We start from the raw sequence: 20638 nt of genomic DNA, 5'->3' as shown, positions 1-20638 counted from the left end.
TTTTATTTTTTACAGATTAAGTATAAAGAAGAGTATGAGAAAACAAAAGGAAAGGCAACTGAAACAAAAGATTCAAGACTTTTGCACTCTCTGCAGGTGGCCAAGATGAGTAGTGAGGTAAATTATTTATTTCTCTTACTCAGAAGATGTTATCCATAATTATGAGTCTTTCAGCAATGGTATGTGACTTGTTTCTTGCCTCAGACTGTTAATATACAAAGATTACACAGTACATTTGTTCTTGTAGGTGATTTTGGGTTGGTGTCCTATTAAAACCTCAACGCTTCAACAGAGAAGTTTTGTGCAGATAGAAGTATATTGTAAACTAAGATGTACTATAATAATCTGCAATACTAATTCTGCTGTGTTATGGATCTCACATGGGACTTGGTTCATATTAGAACCTATTTTACCCAATCTTCATAAGGAAACAAACAAAACTAGACATTTAAGATAGGTTTGGATTTGCAGTGCAGTGGTACAAACAAGTTATTTTTGTTCCTACTTTTTCTAGATTGCCTACAAAAAAGATTTTGAGGAGAGTAAGACCCATTTCCATCTGCCTATGGATATGGTAAACTTGAGGCATGCTAAGAAGGCCCAAGCACTTGCTAGTGACCTGGATTATAGAAAGAGACTCCATGAATACACAGTGGTTCCAGAAGATATGAAGACAAAATGGGCCAAGAAGGCCTATGGGCTCCAGAGTGATGTAAGATGGTATAAGCTCAGCTTAATTATTAATGCAGTATGGATGCATATAAACTTCTTCAGAATTTGATGCTACTTTTTATTTCATGTGGACGCAATCTGAGTTACAGTAGGACTTCTTAAATGGCTTTGACATGTCTTTGAAACTGGCAGGTGTGCTCATGTTCACACCCAAACATTGTACTTCTGCCCCTCATGTCTGTAACTGTTATTTTTCTTCAACAGCTTCAATACAGGGCAGACCTGATGTGGATGAAAGGAGTTGGATGTATTACAGAAGGAAGTCTTAATATACAGCAAGCCAAAAAGGCAGGAGATTTGGTCAGTGAGGTAAGCAAAGTGCTCAGCTTTCTGTCTGTTGCTTATTCGAAGGCTTATACACGCTTATTATGCTATATCATGTGGAATGAGGTGAGGAATTCCTATACTGAAAGATGACACTTTAGATATTCTACAGTGTAGGTGATCCTGGATTCAACGTTAAAAATGTTTTCTGATGATGCAATTACTGATTTCCCTCAAGACTGTGAGCAAAAGGCCCTGTAATTGTACTTTCATCTCTACATAATGGGTAAATGAATTAAAAGGGCAACACAGAAAGGAATCAGAATTTCCTATGGAATCTCCTATACGTACTGTGTAGACTTTTTAAGGAATAATGCTGAAAAATTTGATACTTGACAGTCATGCTTGGCAATTTCAACAGTGCTACATTTCATTCCTTTCCCTCGGTTAATTCATACACTGCTGTTACCTTTACGGAAGTACATTTCTGCAGCTTCTTAGCTGTGCTTGAGTTGTTTCACTAGTGCTTGGAAAACTAGAGAATAGAAGGGTGAATAAATTAAGGGAAGTTTCACAAGAAGGATAAAACCCCTCTTAGTTCTGGGGGAAGGACCAGAAGCCAGTAAGTTACTGGAGATCATACTCTGATACTTTGAGTCTCTGACAGCCTCTCACTGCTACTGCAAGGGGAAAAAAGTACATCTTAGAAGCAAAAAGAGAGCAGCAACTCTCAGATCCAGTGTCTTGCTAGAGACAGACTTACATCTGCTACTGTGATGTGCTGTATTAGTAATCACTTGCACAATTACTTAATCCACAGTGGTCTACCTTTTCTTTTCAGGGCTATGTCAGGCCAAGAGATGTCTGACAGTCACACTGGTTATACTGGTGGATATTATTTTAGAGATCTCTATTGCCCTATGGTGACTGGCATTTTGTCTTTGCAAAATGTCACTATGTTGTGCTCCATGATATGTAATAAAACATGCTGGTTTTAATCTGCCTCCCTCCCTTCCAGGTTCCTAAAACAAAGCGATGAGCACCTCTTTGAAGTGCTGCATGCTTTTTTAACTTCTGTTTTGTGTTTCTCTAGAAGAGTCACAGCATAAACTGATCTGTTCATCCATCAGTTCAAACGGAATGATTTCTCTCCTGAAATGCCATACCATGAAAAAATGCATTTAAAGCTCTCCTAGGTGGAATGCCCCACCTTATTGTGGAACTATTAGAATAAGAATTTGACTAAAGTATGCAAGAAGTGTTTGCCTGTCATTCTGTTGCCTTGAAATGGTGTTCTGAATTTCCTTTTACTGTCTCAGATAGAGGTGCTTAGCTTGCTCTGAAGTGAGCAGTGTATGAGGCTTGGGCAGAGACATAGATACAAAACAGACCTCATCCAAAGGCTGCTGATGTCAATGGAAGTTTTCCAATCACTTTAGTGTGTTCCAGATGTAAAGTAAAACAAGATGGAATAAAAGTAGTGCAAGTCTTATTTATCAAACTAGAAATACTATTTGGTATGAAAATTTGTTCTTGTGAATAGATTTTAAGTACTCTATCGGTCATGTGCTTGTGGGAAGGTAAATATTGCAGCAGCTTTTTTATAACTTGCTTTAATTTGATCCAGAAAAAATACCGACAGAAGGCTGATGCTCTGAAATTCACCAGCGTGGCTGACAGTTCTCACATCAAACATGCCAAGAAAAGCCAGGAATTGCAAAGTGATGTGAGTCCTTCTCTTTACAAATGCTTTTCTCTTAATGGTAATTCCTGAGATATATGTTGATACTGAGGGTTGAGGGGAGGCAGAACACGTCATTGTGAAACTTTGCAATATATGAATGTGTAAGTTCTTGAGGTTTATTCCTAAGGGTTTTTGTTTGTAGATTTCATGAGTTCTCCCACTGAATTCTCTAAACTAGAACAACAACAAATCAATGGGAACGGAGATATGCAAGCCAGGCTTCCCACAGATGGTGTCAATAGCCAGAGAAAGAAAGGGAAATCCTCTTTCAGAAAGCCTCTGCAACAACCTTGTGGGTGATGCAAGTGAGATTCAAGGATGACTGAGAAGCTTTCATAAGAGGTTGTCTAAATTTTCCTGGGACATTAATGTAGTCTGCACAAAAATGGGTTATCTGTGAGAAAGTGAAAGGAAGCAAGCAGGGGGAGACAGTATTCTAGTATTCACTCTGAGTTTTGAAACTTTGGAGTTTCAAAGCAAAGCAAATGTAAGCACAGGGACTAAGATACACTCACCCCAGGTTCTGTATTTCTCTCCACTGATGGCCCTGTCAGGCTGTGTAATACTATATTAGTGTCTGTGTTCAGTGCCACATTCTTTAGCTGTTGCTGCTAAGGGATTTTTTGTAAAAGAATTAAGTGAGTACATTTTCCCAAACTGGATACCTTCAGGATGCTCTCTATCCTTCCCTGGGCCCTCGTGACCTTGGCAGATGGTATTTCAGAACTCCTGGCAGCACTTGGCTGAATGCAACTCACTTTTATAATTCCAGAAGGAAGGGAACCTGTTGTTAAAAATCACTGACCAAATGATTGTAATAGAAGTTACCTGTTAACCTTTTTTTTTTTTTTTTCTTATAATATGCCATGCCTTGAACTGAAGATGCTGTCAGCACCTCAAATTGCTACATGAATGAAGCATTATTGCTTTATGATTGTCATGGCTTTTTTTTTGTTTGTCTTCTTCAGGCAACTACCTTGTTTCCTTTTTTTTTTTTTATTTTTATTCCTTGTATCAGTGAAAAACAGGCACTTATTTGGATGAGTGTTATGTGTCTCAGAGATAACACTAGTATGAATAGGATGAGAATGTTGGTCTTCTGATTCCCATTACTTATCCTCCATTTACTCTATAATGCTACCTTCTTGTATGAGTGTTGAAGATGGAATAGTAATGCTAGATTTAGTGCTCTATAGTAGGGAAAATATATATTTTTTCACTGTGAGATTTAAGAAATTTAGCACTTCATGAAATGGGGCATCTTTTCATAGCTTTTCAGTAGCTCTCCCAACTGCTTCACGGGGTTCTGAAACAGGGCAGCAAATTTCTCGGTTGGAGTTGCCCTGAGATGTAAACTGGAAATGTTTGCTGCTTGGATCGTAAAAGGTCCTTGATATTTTCATTTAAAGTTGGAATGGTAGTCCTTGCTGGAATATTATGTCTGCAACTGTATCTTGGTCACATGTTTTCTCTACAGATGGAATTCCTTAGTGTTCTTCATTTCATCCCTGAAATTCACTGTTTTTATTAAGCTACTGTTGTTTATTAAGCTACTACTAAATAATAGCTGCCATTTAGTACTGGAGAAAATATATTCTTGCAGATGTTTGATTCAGATTATGAATTATCATCAGATTTATGATCAGTTAAATAACTAACTTTTGGAGAGAGAACTGAAGTATCCTGATATGCTTGCTATTTCTCCACTTCCTTGAAGGAGTAATTTCTTTGTCTTGGCTCTGTAGGTCAGCTTTTAAATTGAGACTTGGGGAAAAAAAAAGTCATGACGCTAAAGACTAACTCACCAAATAAACAGAATGAAACAAATCCTTGAATATTTAGGATGTTTTGACTATTGTTTCTTCAAAATTAAGCATGGACTACGGTTTGTTGACCGCACTTTGCTTTCTGGGACAGGTTGCCTACAGGTCAGGAAAAGAGCAGTTTCTTCATCAGTACACCATCACCAAAGATGACCCTGTCTTCTTATTGGCCAAAGCAAATGCTGCCAATATCAGTGAGGTACTGTGTGAGACCGTGGATTGGATTCTCTAAGCCCTGTGAATAGCTGCAGTTGAAATGTTGGTTCTGTGGGTGGAAGTCAGACTCCTTCTATGAGAAGGTCCAACTGTTTTAAATGTGAAAACTTTATGGTCAATTTGTTTTCAATTAAATACTTATCACATCCACTGCTCTGAAGACTTGTCACTTTTAGAGTTTGAAGCTGTGTATTTTCCATGTGCTTACCTTCACTCAGATGAAGGCATACTGAAAGTTTCACTGGAGCCAGTAGGATAGTGGGGTTACAGTATGCACAGTGTGTAAGGGAAGATAGCAAGTGATGAGAGTAAGATCTGATTCTTAAATGTATGGTCATGAGTGTATGGTGGTTTGATATTACTTCAGAGATTTCACTGTGACTAGAAAACAAGTAGAATATACTGGCAATAGTAAGGACACTGTGTTATTTTCATCTCTTTAGAAACTGTACAGAAGTAGCTGGGAGAAGCAGAAGGAAAAAGGATTTGTTCTTCGTCTGGATGCTTTGTCATTCTTGACAGCTAAGGCAAAGAGGGATCTGGCAAGTGATGTGAGTATGGACTTCCTCAAAGTTCTTTAGTATTCAGACAGCTGACAGTCCAGGTTGCTATCAGAGTTTTGAGGATGTGTCACATCTCTTTCTGTGCCTTGAGCCATGCTCACTTGATTCACACTAAGGAGCAATGGAGGAGTTCTCTGGTTGACTGTTACTGTGTAATTATTCAGAAGGTTTGCTCTGAGCAATTCAGAGTTATTTCCCACATGCTGACTATCTTTTCTTATTCTTATTTTGACAAAAGGTTGAATTTTAGTACTTGAAGTGGAATTCTCCTATGAAACAAAGTGACAGTACGTTTCTACCTGACCAGAAAATGTCTGAAAGAACCTTCTGACCTCAGTGCTGAATGAATGCTCATTTTCCTTAGGATAACCAACAGTAAAAGATTTCTTAGAGATTTTTGAGAATGAATAATTAATGAGAAAGCTTTTATTCTTGGTAGACACTTGCTAATTTCTAAGGCATTCCAGTTCTTTCTTGCAAATGGACTTAGGTCCTTGCATTGAGGATCCAGTGTGTCACAATGCTGATAGAGCGTTGCATTACTACAAGTAGAGCTGTCAGTTTGGTAACTTAGATGATTTGAATCATGGTCTATGTTTTTCTTCACAGATTAAATATAAGGAAGGTTATGAGAAGATGAAGGGTAAGCTGATTGGAGTAAAAGCTGTGGAGGAAGATTCAAAGATGGCTCATTCCCTTCAAATGTCAAAACTGCAGAGTGATCTGGAGTACAAGAAGGCATTTGAGGACACAAAGAATCAGTTCCAGGTCTCCCTGGATATGGCTAACCTTGTCCATGCCAAAAAGGCTCAGAATTTGGCTTCAGATAAAGGATACAGGACAGCCCTCCATCATTACACTGTTTTGCCTACTGACAGGAAAGTGGCATGGGCCAAGTGGGCGTATGGATTGCAGAGTGACGTAAGTGCAGAGCTTACGGTATTTCAGTGCCTTTATTCAACTCCTTCAGATGCTTAGTGCTGAATTTCTTTATGTGCTGATGCTTTCTGATGCCATGATGTGCACTTAATTTTTCAAAACTTCAATAGTCAATACAAAGGCAGTAATTATTAACCACCTGTTTAACCACCTTGTGATTCACTTAAGATATACATCAATTAATATGTTTTACCTAATGCACAGGGAGGTTAAATAGCATAAGTAAAATGGTGATAAGATTCTATATGGAGACTATGTACTCACCTGAAGTGGTCAGATGCACTGTCTGACACTGTATGTGGTCACTATATGGCAATCTGCCATTCTGAGTTCTTAAGTTAGAACTTTTAAAGGAAACTAAGATAGATACGTTTTCAGATTTTGTTAAGGTGCTGGTGCTGAAATGCTTCCAAGTTCTTTGAGAAAACTGCCTCTGGAGCTTGTATAAGCTTTTGCAATTTAGTAGGCTGTTGGTAGGAAGCATTTTGTGAAGGACTACATCTGTGCACTTGCTCCTTAATGTCACACGGAGGAAGACAAAAAGACAACACAATGCCTTCCCTCCAGTATAGAAAAAGAATAGTGGTGTGAAAATGTTAATTGGCAATTCATATCATTGCAAATCATTTGTAACCTTCTAAACAGCACACACCAGATGCTACGCACAGTGGAATTGAAGTTTTTTGCTAAGTTAGAGCAAAGAGTACAAATAACAGTAAGGTATAGACTACTATTACTATTTGCCTTGCAAAACATGTGCACTAGTGTTAGAGTCTTAGTACTGCTATCTCATTCTGTAATTTATTTTGCTTTCCTTGCAACTGTGCAATAGTGAAAAGAACACAAGCAGGAACTAATTTGACTTGGCTGTAGTTCCTGAGATGGCTGAATATTTAAATGGCATTTTAAGTGTATGAACACCAACAATAGGATGATTTTTTTTTCTTTGTCAGAACCGATATAGAGCAGATTTGAACTGGATGAAAGGAACTGGATGGATAGCCACTGGGTCATTAAATGTGGAGCAGGCTAAGAAGGCAGGAGAACTCATTAGTGAGGTGAGATTTCATGACAGCATGCAACAGAATTTGCTGCATAATGTCTGCAAAATGTCTGTATAAAATTAAAATAATTTCCACTCAAAGGGAAAAGAAAAAGGCATATCACATGAAAGCCCTCAAAACCAGGGATAGAACTGGTAATTAGAGGGAAACCAGATACCAAACACACACCAGTAGGAGTCCATATAGCCTTTGCAAAAACAAAGTAGGTGACAAATGATATTATGAATAATAATGGCAATCAAACAGTGCTCAATTGCTACCCACTAGCCTACCTTTTTAATGAAGCAAAACAGGAGAGATGATGAAAAGATGTAGTCATTGGACTGAGAACCTTCTTTTGTAACAGATACATGTTCCTCCTTGCTCCTTTTTGAGATATATTCACGTTAGCTATTGAAATTCATATAGATATCTTTGTATGTAGCTGTGTGTGTCTATATATATATATATATATATATTTCTGAGTAGTTTTCATCCTTATTTCTCTCTATAACCAATGCCACTTACAGGTAAGGCAAGCTCCAGAATCCTTTGTGCCAGTCCCAAGAGGCCTTCAAAGGAAGTAGTGGTGGAAATGATTCAAAGGCTCATAGCATTCTGTTTCTGTTATTTCAGAGGGAGTCCTATTGGCCAAACCTGCTGTAGTAGTACACTGAGTTTTGTGATTTTATTAGATAACCACTGATGATACAAGAATCATCTGTCCATTCATTCAGTGAGAATAACGATAAAGCCACTGGTCTCAGAACCATATGGTTGTTCTTCACATCTGCCTGATTGCTACCATTATTTTTCTTTTCCTGTATAACCATCTGCATTGAAGATGGATGTTTATTTTAGATACAATAAATTATATCCTCAGCTAGCATGAAGTGAGATAGCTTCATAAAAGCTAGTGTCAGCTGGGACAGTAACTGTGAATCTGTATAAAGCATGCCATTTTGATGCATAGTAGTGACAAATTTGCCACACAGAAATTTGACCGAGGTAGGTTGTTCATGTCATCTCAAATTTTCACTCACAAAATGTTGACTTTTGTATACAGTCCATGAATTACTTGTTTTACTGCTAAAAAGCAATTGCTTTTTGAATTTTATGTAGGGGATGTTCTCATCAACTAATGTTCGTTTTTACAACTGAACAAGACAAAGAGTAACCCGCTTCTTTCCTCAGTTAAAATCAATGAGATTGCTTGTTTTTAAGGGATTTCTATCTGTAATCAAAATATTGCTTGATACGCTTAAAAGATTTAATATGTTTTACATTGTCATTTTAAGTCCTCAAAGATTCAGTATATTGTCTCAGAGTAACTTCTGGGGATTGTGTTAAATTAAAGAAGGATGACATGGCTTTAGCCTTGTACACGGATGTGAACAGTTTCCAAGAGTCATGAACATACTTATTGACTTGGGAGTTCATCACAGATATCAGGATACTTAGTACATGCTATTTGGAGAAGTGATAAGAGTAATGATGTGTATAGGACCACTCGTGCAGGAAGGGAAGATTTTACTGACTGGACCATATCAGAGGCTTTTATGGGTCCTTTCAAACACGCAAAATTAGTATCATGTACCACAACAATTAGGCACGGTGTTAATGGCTGCACAGATTTGCTACAGGTAAGCAAGGAAAAAACCTAGCCCTTGAAACAGTAGTTTAGCCATTGCCATTATTAAAGCATCACAATCATATACCATTTCTTGCTTAAAGGAACTATAAATAAAAAATATAAGTCATACTGTATTTGAAGCTACCTGAAAAAGATTTTCAAATCCTGAGTCCTGGAGTATTTAAGTAGACATATCTGATTTTGAAATGTTTTCTTTATATTTTGGGAGAAATACTTTAATATTAATCGGCAAAAGGTTATTGTTAAATTGAAACAAATATTAATCTGAAAGTACCTAGGACATGAAGATGAGGAAAGAGGAATAATAATTATGTTCACAAATTCACTCTAATCTCCAGCAACCTATGATTTTTCTCTTTCAAATAGCATGAAAGAGCAGCACAAAATTCACAGCTTTGATCTTTTTCTGCTCAACAGAAGAAGTACCGTCAGCATCCATATGCTTTGAAGTTTACCAGTATTAAAGACACTCCTGAGATGATCCAGGCTAGAATTAGTTATAACCAGGCTGTGGATGTAAGTTATAATGTATATACATTATGATTATAAGAGTGGTATCCTCTTTGAACGCCCCGATTGAAGCACTGGCTTTCTCTCTCTTTCTTTCTCTGAGATAATCCTTGGGAACCATAAAACTTCCGTGTTCTGGTGTGGTGCATCTCACAAAAAACATGTTTCTAACTTGAAACGGGAAGTCATACAAATCCCACTAAAGTGAATGCAAATTTCGTGTAAAAAAGACATTCAGACAGTTTTTTTTTCTTTTTCTCAGAAGTAAAATTTAGGAGTAAGGCTGACCTTTGACCTTTAGAGAGTGCTGACCTTTTGAGATTCATTGAGGAAGAACCTATTTGGGGTTCCTCTTACTTTTCAAACAATTCTTTCAAATTTCAATTTCTGCATATTCTTTGGAAACAAAATCTGAGACAGCGTGACAAGGAAGAAAAAATAAATTGTTTCAAGCTGTCAACCTGCTGAGAGAGAAATTCAGGAGGGGAGATGTTAAAGGAAAGAATGGAGGCTGTTTGGTGTTTAAACATGTTTATTTTTAATAGTAGAGCGATTTAAAACTATTGTAGACTTAACTGGGATAATGCTGAAGTGAATAATAAGCAAAAGTCACTCAAAAAAGACAAGTTTCAAACATGAGAGGATGTTTCATTGTGAAAATAGATATTTTTAAAGTGAAGAAGAAGATGAAAGACTTTGTGTAAAACACATGCTATTGTAATGCTTATAGTGTCTGTGCCTTTGGTTTAATTAATAAGATCCAAAAGACTTACGTCTCAGGCAGGATAAATATAAGTCATTTTGTTCCACTGAGCCACCATCAAAATCAGTCTGCTGTTCTACTTCTTCACACATGGAGTTCTCATTAATTTTCCTCTCGTGGAGCTGCATTGCAAGTGGGTGTACTTGCTAAAGAAAGTGACAGCAGGGTGAAACACACAGGTTCATTCTTATCCCGAGGCTCTCAAACACTTATGTGGGAATAACAGCCTGGGAAAGACAAGCTGGGTGGTCAAGATACAGGTTGTACCTAAGGCCAGAAGGAGAGGTGGCTATATGTGGTAGTCTGAGAACTACAGTGTCAATGTAAGAAGAAACTAATAAAGGAAAGAAAAGTAACTTGAAAGAGGTGAACTCTGGATAGCCATTGTAGGTGAAGTTCCAGTTAACCCCATGGAACATCTCTTATCTGTCTGTAGACATCTTAAAGTCACCTAGTCCTGAGTCAACCCTATAATCTTCCTCCAAAGATTGATAGTAGTCCATGCAGCTGGGATCAGTTGCCTCTGAGTTTTTTTTATTTCTTTCTATTGACTATAGAGCACCCCTTGCAGTTAGCTCTGGAAATAAAATTGGAGTAATTGCACTGATAATTATCAGTGTATTCATCTGCTAAATATGAATGAATTTGGAAAGATGTGTGATCTCTGTGATATTTCAGAAATGCTGGTGGGCCACTTATGGCTGCATATCCTTAATAAACACTGTTTATTCTCCCTCCCCTTATTCACGTATGCTGGAAGTCTTATCAAATTAATATCCAGAGCTTTGAATTGTCGTATCGATTTATATGCTCATAACTTCAAGGAGTTCCTCTCTAGCATACACTAGCTAATAAATGCATGAAACACCTTAAGTTCTTTTTGACTCATATAGTTGCCTGTATTTAATGCTGCTATCACTTTCTTGTAGTCTTTGCTTTCTATAAATCTATTCATGTACTTTATTTTGGACAAAATTATTTGGTGAACATATATTGAATACTTACTACTAAAACTCATTTCTGTTTGCAGAGGTTGTACAAGGAGCATGGAGAAAGTGTAAAGCATCAGTATACGCTAACAACAGATCTTCCTGAAATCCTTCGGGCTAAATTAAACACCAAGAATATCAGTGAGGTATAAATCTGTCCTTTAAAATATTAAAGAAAAATGAAAAATTCACAGTGCTTTGCCATTTGTCTTATACAGGCAAACTTTTTTTTTTCTTACTTTCCCTTGTGTATGATTACTCTATGGTCTAAATGTCTCCAAAGTAAAATGAGAAATGAAACTTCTTGCCAAACTTCTCGTAAGTTAGAAAGATCGAGATCAACCAACTACAGTTTTATGATGACCATTTGCAATCTAATTATTCCTGTTGCATCTTGATAGTTTCATTTGCTGTGGCCTTCTGTGTTAGAATAGAATGAAAATGTTCTGGTAACATCACTAATAATGCTGCAATATTAGTCCATCTGTATTTCTCTCCTCTTGTCTATTTGCTAGATATGCTACAAGGAGTCCTGGCAAAAGATGAAAGATGGTGGATATCAGCTGAGACTCGATGCCATTCCCTTCCAGGCAGCTAAGGCTTCGGGTGAAATCATAAGCGATGTAGGTGAACTACATGTGGGAGACGTTCAGCTTCCTTCTTGTTAGTTATTGTAGTTTTGGAGGTGCAGACACAATTAATTGTTATTGGTAACTACCAAAGGAAGGCTTGCTAAAGCAAAGCCAATCAGACTAGCTGATGGAGGGACTGGGCAATCTTAGGGATTGTTCAGGAGATGTAGGCCACCACAACTACGCATAACCAGAATTTACTATTTGTAGCTCTCCTTCTGCAATATGTAAATCTTTTTATTGGATTTGTAACAGTTCTTAATTTTTAATTCTTCATTCTTAATTTCTCTTCAGTCCTGTTCATATTTCTATTCTTGTTTCTGTCTCAGCACAAGTATAAGGAAGCATTTGAGAAAATGAAAGGGCAGATGATTGGTTCATATGGCCTGGATGGTGATATTCGTATTGCTCATTCAGTCCATGCGTCATCCCTACAGAGCGATGTAAGTATGAAAAGGAAGATGTGGAAGTTTTGGAATTGATTCCTAATGGTGCATGGGTTCTTATGGAAAGTATAATGAGCTGTGAACTAGCTTCTTGTCATGCTATTTCATTTCAGTGAGTTCTGTGCTTGTACTAAGATTCTTTCTTGTGTGATGGTGTTCTTAGACTGACAAAGGTAAAACAAGTGTCTAAAGAATTGAGTCATCTGTCAGATGACTTTAAGTCAGTTTGATCAGTAGATCTGGGTTTTCCTTATCTGGATGAACTACCTGAGCATCTCAATTTTGCATATTCCGATTAGGAAATTTCACGTGAAAAAAATTATCTGAAGATTTCTGTTAGATCCTCTTCCTGAGACAGCAAGTGAAAAGAAGGGGAAAATCCCAACAACCCTAAAAATAATATTTAATACTGAGATGAAGCTGGGCGCTGAATAGTAGGCACCAACAAATATTTTGAGTGGGGGTTTGTAGCGTTTCAAATACATGGCTGTGTTTTATTCCCAAGCAGTAGCTTCAACTCCTTGTTGTGCTTTCTAGAGATACAGAAAATAGAGAGTTCTGTCATCAGTTTGGTAATTTTATAGATTCAATGTATTTCACAGTAACAAAAATGAAAATTCTTTATAATATCTCAACTTAGTTAAATATAATGTAGATGGCTACTATTTTGATGAAGAATAGGCTGCCACATACTCTAAATACAAATATTGAGCATGCTCAGTATAGTTAAATTCAGGAATGCACTTTTAAAAATTTATGCTGGATATGGATAATATCCCTTCTGATCAAGATGTGAATTCTGATTACTATGCTGCAATTAGATGTGTGATATGATGATATAACATTGCATTGCTGTGCTGTAATTCTATGTGTGATCTGTTTTTTATTTGATAGGTGAAATATAAGCAAGGTTTTGAGGATACAAAGACTCACTTCCATCTGCCACTCGATATGATAAACTTGGTGCATGCCAGGAAAGCCCAGTCTTTGGTCAGTGAACAAGAATACAGACAGCTGCTACACCAGTACACTTCTTTGACTGATGATCTGAGATTGCAGTGTGCCAAGAATGCATATAAACTACAGAGTGAGGTAATTGCAAAATATCCCAGCAATATTTCCCAGTTGGGTGTGATTGAAAATAATTCGGTTCCAAATTGTGGCAGCTGATGGTATGTATTTGAGTGGGGGCTGGTAGATAAACAATAGCTGTTCCCCCTTGATTGCAACCAGGATGAGTTGCTTATCTGTTGGAGCAGTTGTGCAGTGTCTGTGATCGCACCACACTGAGAGATAAAGTAAAGCAGTCTTTGATGACTGGGCAAGGAGTGCTTGCAAGTGAGTATGACTGCACTGTTGATAAAATATTCTTTTTAAGGTCTTGATTACCATGAAAACTATTTAGCAACTATTTGAGTTGATTTGTGTCTGGCTAAGAGTAATTTGTACTTCCAGAAGGAAAATGCTTATTGTTAAAGATCGGACTTGAAAAAGACCTGCAAATAAAAACTATGTAGACGTAATTAATATAAGATACGAATGAAATTTATTTATCTGGAGCAGATTTTCAAGGTTACAAATGGATGTTTGGAGTCCACTCAGTGTTCATGGGATTTAGTACAATTCAGAACCTCTGTAGGTCTGCCAGTGCAATATGCACATAAACAAAAGAATGTAGGGCAAAGAGCCTTAACAGTACCTATCACAGACAAATTTTAGTGGATTTATTTGAATAAATGTATTGTGTATTTTTGGATGAACAAATATAGGGCATTTCAAACACAAACTTGTAATTACTTCTGCTTGGTTTTCCTTAGAATTTATATCGGTCTGACATGAACTTTATGAGAGGAGTTGGATGTATTACTCTAGGGGCCCTAGAGATTGAAGGAAAGAAGAAAGCCTCTGAACTCATCAGTGAGGTAACAAAAGAGGTTTTTGATTTCTCCACAGCATACAAGAGTTTGCCAGATGTCTTTCCATTAAACTGGGCTGGCAAAGTGGCACACAGGATAGAGCTAGTCTCCCTCCCCTTGTGTTTGATCAGTCAGTTCATGTCCTAAGTGCAGATGGGTGAGCCTGAACGAGTTCCAGGATTTGCAGAGTTTGCTGTTTTCACAAATCTTTTCTCCTGACCCAGTAGGTTATTTTATGTGACTTTCATTTAGATTAAAAATGGGATTTTCAACTAAAAATAAGGCCATGACTCTTTCTATTAAGTATCTTGTGCTATTTCTCCAAAATTAGACTGCAGTGCCCAACAGTCAGTTTTTTACTTGCTGCCTTCTTGTGTCATTTTTTTTTAACTGCCTCTTTACCTGATTTTTTTTTTCTCCTCTGTCTTGTTATCTTCTTATAGTCTCTGATCACTGATCTTCTTATAGTCTTCCAATCACTGATCTATTACCCATATTCCAACTGATGTGAAAATAAGAAGAAAAATATTTGCTCTTTGTAGGATGCTCTTCGTAATTGTTTTAGTGAATGGATACCTCCTTGCAGTGACGTTGTGGTTACTTTGTTCACAATTCTGACATATGGGTTAGGTGAAATCTCGTCTTTACCACAGAAAAATTCAGTGACTTGTGCAGCACCTTTTCTCTGGACTGGATTACCTCATTATAATTCCTCTAGCCAATGTTAATGGCACCAAGGTGTGAAATAATCTCATGGCTGTATTCAGCATGATAGTTTTTTGCTTGTTTTATTTTACATCTTATTCCTTCCTTACTTTTCTTTTCCCCTATGAGTCTAAAATCCATCAAATTCAGATTTGCAAATGGTAAATTAATTTGAAGGTTACAAGTTATATATCCTTTGCAAAGTAAAGTAGAGCTTTAAGCAGAAGGGCGCCAGTACTGGAAAATGTCCCATATTTGACAGGACAATTTAGTTATTCTGTTCATTTTTCTTTGTGCATGAACTCAGAGTAAATATCGTCAGCAGCCACATTCCTTCAAGTACACATCGGTGACAGACTCTCCTGGCCTCCTTCATGCAAAATTCAGCAATATGATTGCTAATGAGGTAGGCTCTCTTAACGTGAATCAGAAAATATGCTTTTCAAAATGCAGTGAGCGAGGGATGGAGGGAGAAAGAGAATTCTCTTCCGAAAGCAAAATGCATCAAGAAGAAAGCAAGCATCACTGAATTCTGCTTATGCCTAGTTAGATCATGTTTCATTATTTCCAGAAAAATATTTAATATCATTTTTCAATTCAATCTCTTTAAAAATAAAAAACAAAACCGCTTGAATAGTGTCCGTATGATAGGATCCTCTTATCAAGTGTTTTTACATGAAACAAAACCTCAAAAGATCTGATGCTGTTCTTGTGGGAGCTCATTTGCACAGTATGGGCTACTTTTGAGGCCTCCAGAATAATATCTTCTCTGATTTTGAAAAAACAGGAGGAAACCCACAGATAAATTATCACAATTGTCTGTCATAAGATGAAGAAAAGTTCTAAGCTAGAAAAGATGGCCAGAAATGCCAGCCCACTTAAATAACATACGTTCAAGGTATAATGAATGGTTTTAGGTACCCTTCAGCCCTGCTGGAAATGTAAATGTAATGCTACCAACACAGTGGGTTGGCATCCTGGTATATGTAGGAAAATTGTTCTAAACTTGTCCTGGATTTACTTTCCAGAAAAAAAAAAAACAAACCATTAAATAGCATTGTTATATTCTTAGTTGTTTGGGCTTTTTTTTTTGTGCTGGCTGATTATAGTTGCCATAATCATAAGCAACTTAAGCACTGCTGTTGCATTACTGAGATATTAAGGACAATTAATCACAACTGTCTTTTTTGGTCTCTTTTCTAGCGCCTTTATAAAGCAGCAGGAGAGGACATTCAGCATCACTATACACCAACACTGGGTCTGCCTGAGTTCACACAAGCAAGAATAAATGCAGCCAATCTCAGCGATGTAAATTTTTGTATTTCTTATACTTATTTGAGTTGGAGGATAAATTGTGCAGTGGCAAGGAGGGAGGATAAGTAAAGGACTTCTTAGATCTGTTCTATTTATGCTTTCCCTGATTTGATTATAATGATATTTATTTCCATTAGCATACATGTAGTTGTAAATTAAATCTACATGAAATATAGGACTTGCTTAGCCTGAGATAGTAGGATTTCCTCAAGATAATTTAAAAAAAAAATCCTTTGATTATGAGGAATGAGTAACTCAGAATAACAAATGAAAGAGGGTTCCTTTGTTTATTCCTTTGTGCATGTAAAAGCGAAAGAGCAATCTACATGTGCCTCTCCTACTTTAGGTGAAATACAGGGAATCTTGGCATAATCTACGTGCTCAAGGCTACAAGCTGACAATGGAAGCACTCCCCTTCCAGACTGCAAGGGCCTCCAGAGAAATTGCCAGTGATGTGAGTTGAATGATTCAACCTTCCATCTTGCCTAATTCCTGTTAACTTCATGTAAAACAATGTCTAAAGCAGATTTTACTGAATTAAAGCAACTCCATAACCATGTGAGACAAGTGTGAGACAGAATATATTACTTATGAATGAGATTCTTTGTGTGAATTAAAAAAAAAAAAAAAAAAAGTAAGAATCCTTGCTAATCGAGAGCCAAGCTCAGTTAAACATCTTCCACTGGGAAATAGCTGGTGAATTAAAGTATTTGCAGACAGATAAATCAGAGAGATTCTGTTCCTCTCCAGGCTTTTAGCTTCTCACATTATAAAGCGCCCACTAATTCTGTCCACCCTGCTTTGAACTGACTTTTGGAAGTGCTCAGGACTCCTGAATTGAGATGAATTCAGAAAAGCATTTTTTGAATCTCCGAAAATCAGGAGATGTCTGTCTGCTTAGGAAGTGAAAATCAGTGAATGTTCCTCTGCATATGTGTCCCCTTAATTTCCAAAAGAGAAGAAACAAATCTTCTTATCCCTAAAAACACACTTTCAGTTGGTTGCTGCTGGCAAAACTTGGACATGGTGGTACCCATTTCTCAGAAAGCCTAAGTTCATCTCTTCCTCACAAGAAATGTAAGAAGAAAAAAAATCTAAAAACTAACTTTGAAAATTCCTTCTTTTGTGTAGTATTTAGCTGCATATTTTATCTCTAACATGATAAAATATGAATCTGTTTCATGTGCATTTGTTTTATGAAGCAAACATATCTAGCTGTAATTTATAATGTATACTTAACTACATTTTGCAGAGTGCTTTTGGTTACAGCTTCAGATCTGCTCTAAAGGGTACAAGTCCGTAATAGAATTACATCCACTTACAACAGATCTGAATTTGGCCCTTCATCTTCTAAGCACTTTGTAAACATTAGCTACAGTAATTTAATCCCCGCAACTCTCCTGTGTGGTAGATAAGTGTTATTATCCCATTTCAACTACATTATGAACTCTTCAGGGCCCAGGCCTTCTCTTTAAAGTTCCAAGCACCCTGTTGATGCTGTATAAATAATCATTATCATCATCATCACTGTTTCACAGAGAGGATAAATGCAAGATCATAGGGAGAGTTATAGTCCCAGCTAAGATGAGAACAAGGGGTTGCTGGTGCTTATTCTTCTGTTCAGACCACCATCTTAGGCTTTTCAACATAGTTATTGATCTGGGAAGACTGAATTTACTCTTTAAAATAGCTGGGTGGCATTTGCAAATCTGAAGGCTACAGAGTGCATGATGTTTCACCATAGGGATATTTTTTTTCTTTTGTTTATTCCTCTTACATTCTCATTCCTAATTATGGGATTATAACTGAGAGTTAATAAAAGTGCATCATCTGAGGTTTAAATATTATCAGTGCTTTGAAGGTATTCAGAGCATGTATTGAATTGTGCTTAACTTACATATTGTAACTACTGTGGTATTTAAACTCAAAAGCAATGAGAGATTCTGGGAAATACTTAGCACTGCAGCCTCTGGCTGTTTTTGCAGTCAGCATAGATGTTTCAGTGACTTATCCTAAGCTACTTAGCTACAGCAGTGTAAGCATGGCACTTTTTCACTTTTACCCTTTTTTTTTTTTTTTATTTTTAGTACCAATATAAACACAATTTTGTGATGGAGAGAGGAAAGCACATTGGGGCCCGAAGTGTTCTGGATGATACCAGGTTGCTGCATTGCTTGCGTGCTGCCAAACTACAGAGTGAACAGGAGTATAAGAAGGGATCCCAAGGAGTGTGGTCTCAGTACTGTCTGCCCATGGACATGGTGAATCTTGTCCATGCAAGGAAAGCCCAGGCCTTAGCAAGTGATCAAGATTATAGAAAGAGACTCCATGAATTTACAGCACTCCCGGAAGACTTGAAGATGAAATGGGCCAAAAGAGCCCACATGCTGCAGAGTGAGGTAAACTTTCCTGATGTAAACAGAAAATTGAATTTAGCATTGATAGAGCTTTAAAGGAATGGCACAAATTGCTAACATTGGGCAGTGTTTTTAGAAACAGTATTTGCAAACTTACAATGTCTAGCATCAAGACATCTGATTAACTCTGTGCCTATAGAATATACCTGAATCAGAAGTTCCTATGTTATGAACATGACAGACAATCAGTGTGGTCCATGTCACTTATCCTAGAGCTCAGGGATATAAAAGAAAAAGTAAAAGTAATAATCAATACTCTCTCAGCATCTTGGATCACAGGCAGACAGTGGTTTGACAGCCATTGTTCTACACATAGAATTATTTGTGCAGAAGGTTAAACGCTCAGAGATTTTTTTGAGGAATGATAGAAAGTCATTTTGCAAGCAGAACTAGTAATACCAAACAACCCAGACACGTTCATAGAAATTGCTCATGCAAGTGTAAGTCCAGGCAAACTTTGACAGACGTAATGAAATCTCAGGATGGGCAAAATCCAGACTCACTTTGCCATAGTATGTGTACCTTTGTTCAGGGACAAGCTATTGGCCATAAACGCTTTCAGATAGATGTAGATATTTAGTGCAAATATAAAGCTGCATGGGTGCAGATATTTTATCAGTTCAGGGTACTTAGACCCTAAACAGCATGTACTTCAGAGCTTCCCTAACAAGTGAGAAGACAAGAGATGAATAAGGACATCAAGACTTGTCTCTTTGCTTATGGACACCAAAGGGAAATGATTAAGGTGATATTGTCTCATCCCCTCGCTGCCTAGAAAGAATAATGTAGAGCACCTGTTTGAGCTACATGGTTGCTATCCCTTTTGCTTATAGGAGAGGTATGAATTGTTGGGACTGGGACTACTTTCCTGGCTTTTACTTCTTATAGGGTCTGTCTCATTTTACTGGATAAGAAAGTAGAGGAAGCCTTTAATGTGAATAAAGAAAGAGTCTTAAGTCTCCTCTTAGAAATGGGGTTAATGAGGAAGCCTGCACCAGATAAAATAATTAGTATTCCTGACTTGAACTCACCTCAGAAAATTATTTCAAAAGGGTTTCTTTTACGCCCAGTACAAACAGGTTATTACTGACTGCTTTGAGTCATACTAATTCACTTGTGGGGCCTTCTCTTGTAACTTGCATATGATACATTATTTAATTCCTAGTGGAATGAACAAATGCAAACAGTTTGGCTTTACGATCTGATATGTGCATGGCAAATGAAAAACCTCAAAATGTTAATATGAATCAGAGAGTCTTTTTAAAATACCTTAATAGCTGTGGATGCAAAACTGATAGCTAACGATTTTCATTTTCAACAGCATCGCTATAAATCAGACCTGAACTTCATGAAAGGAGTTGGCTGGATGGCTCTGAGATCTCCGCAGATAGAAAGCGTAAAGAAGGCTGGCGAGCTCATCAGTGAGGTAACTGATAAATCTTTCATGGGTTAGCACGTCTGTAGGAATTGTTTACCATCAAGGCTCCTCGTTACATGACACTTACGAATGTAGCTTATCATTTCCTTTTGATGTGGGAGCCTGTTTATACAAGGTATAAGTTACCAAGAAGCAGTACAGGAGATGCAAGTCCACTGTGTGACACCTGCTGAATATTTTCCATTCCGAATGAATCACAAGAGTATAAACAAAACACGTAGCAATAAATAAATGCAGTAAATTCTATTATGAAATTCTAAGCAGGTCCTTATGGAAGTGATATAGAAAGATACAGCATTGACAGTCACAATGAGGGTGCATTAGTCTGCTTGGTATCACGAATTAATGGAAGAAAATGATAAGCTGCCAAAAATGCAGTGTTCATAAATTATAATATGAATTTTCAGTGCAAAGTCCTTACATTAAAAAAAAAAAAGGATGGTTATTCAGAATTACAGCAATGAGACAGTGATATCCTTGTTCAACAGCTGAAAGAGCAAATAAGACTTAAGCAAAACAGTATGTTTTTA

At 37.2% G+C, this 20638-nt stretch overlaps 1 protein-coding gene across 2 annotated transcripts in view; it reads left to right on the top strand.

Moving 5' to 3' along the window:
* The window catches only part of LOC122175915 (nebulin related anchoring protein), a 46131-nt gene that overhangs the window by 20463 nt on the left and 5030 nt on the right, over positions 1-20638 (top strand). For both annotated transcript variants that reach the window (XM_042863946.1, XM_042863945.1), the window contains exons 18-36: positions 16-117; positions 515-712; positions 937-1041; positions 2624-2722; positions 4658-4762; positions 5223-5330; positions 5952-6263; positions 7235-7339; positions 9396-9494; positions 11282-11386; positions 11756-11863; positions 12202-12315; positions 13213-13410; positions 14136-14240; positions 15247-15345; positions 16143-16247; positions 16600-16707; positions 18341-18652; positions 19992-20096. In XM_042863946.1, the coding sequence (XP_042719880.1) occupies positions 16-117; positions 515-712; positions 937-1041; positions 2624-2722; positions 4658-4762; positions 5223-5330; positions 5952-6263; positions 7235-7339; positions 9396-9494; positions 11282-11386; positions 11756-11863; positions 12202-12315; positions 13213-13410; positions 14136-14240; positions 15247-15345; positions 16143-16247; positions 16600-16707; positions 18341-18652; positions 19992-20096 (2592 nt within the window). The remainder of the gene's footprint in view (positions 1-15; positions 118-514; positions 713-936; positions 1042-2623; positions 2723-4657; positions 4763-5222; positions 5331-5951; positions 6264-7234; positions 7340-9395; positions 9495-11281; positions 11387-11755; positions 11864-12201; positions 12316-13212; positions 13411-14135; positions 14241-15246; positions 15346-16142; positions 16248-16599; positions 16708-18340; positions 18653-19991; positions 20097-20638) is intronic.

Source organism: Lagopus leucura, unplaced genomic scaffold (genome assembly GCF_019238085.1).
Source record: "Lagopus leucura isolate 7727_CA_CO unplaced genomic scaffold, USGS_WTPT01 Super-Scaffold_741, whole genome shotgun sequence".
Lineage (NCBI taxonomy): Eukaryota > Metazoa > Chordata > Aves > Galliformes > Phasianidae > Lagopus > Lagopus leucura.
The sequence above is the reverse complement of the archived record's forward strand: the minus strand, read 5'-3'. Positions and strand labels throughout refer to the sequence as shown.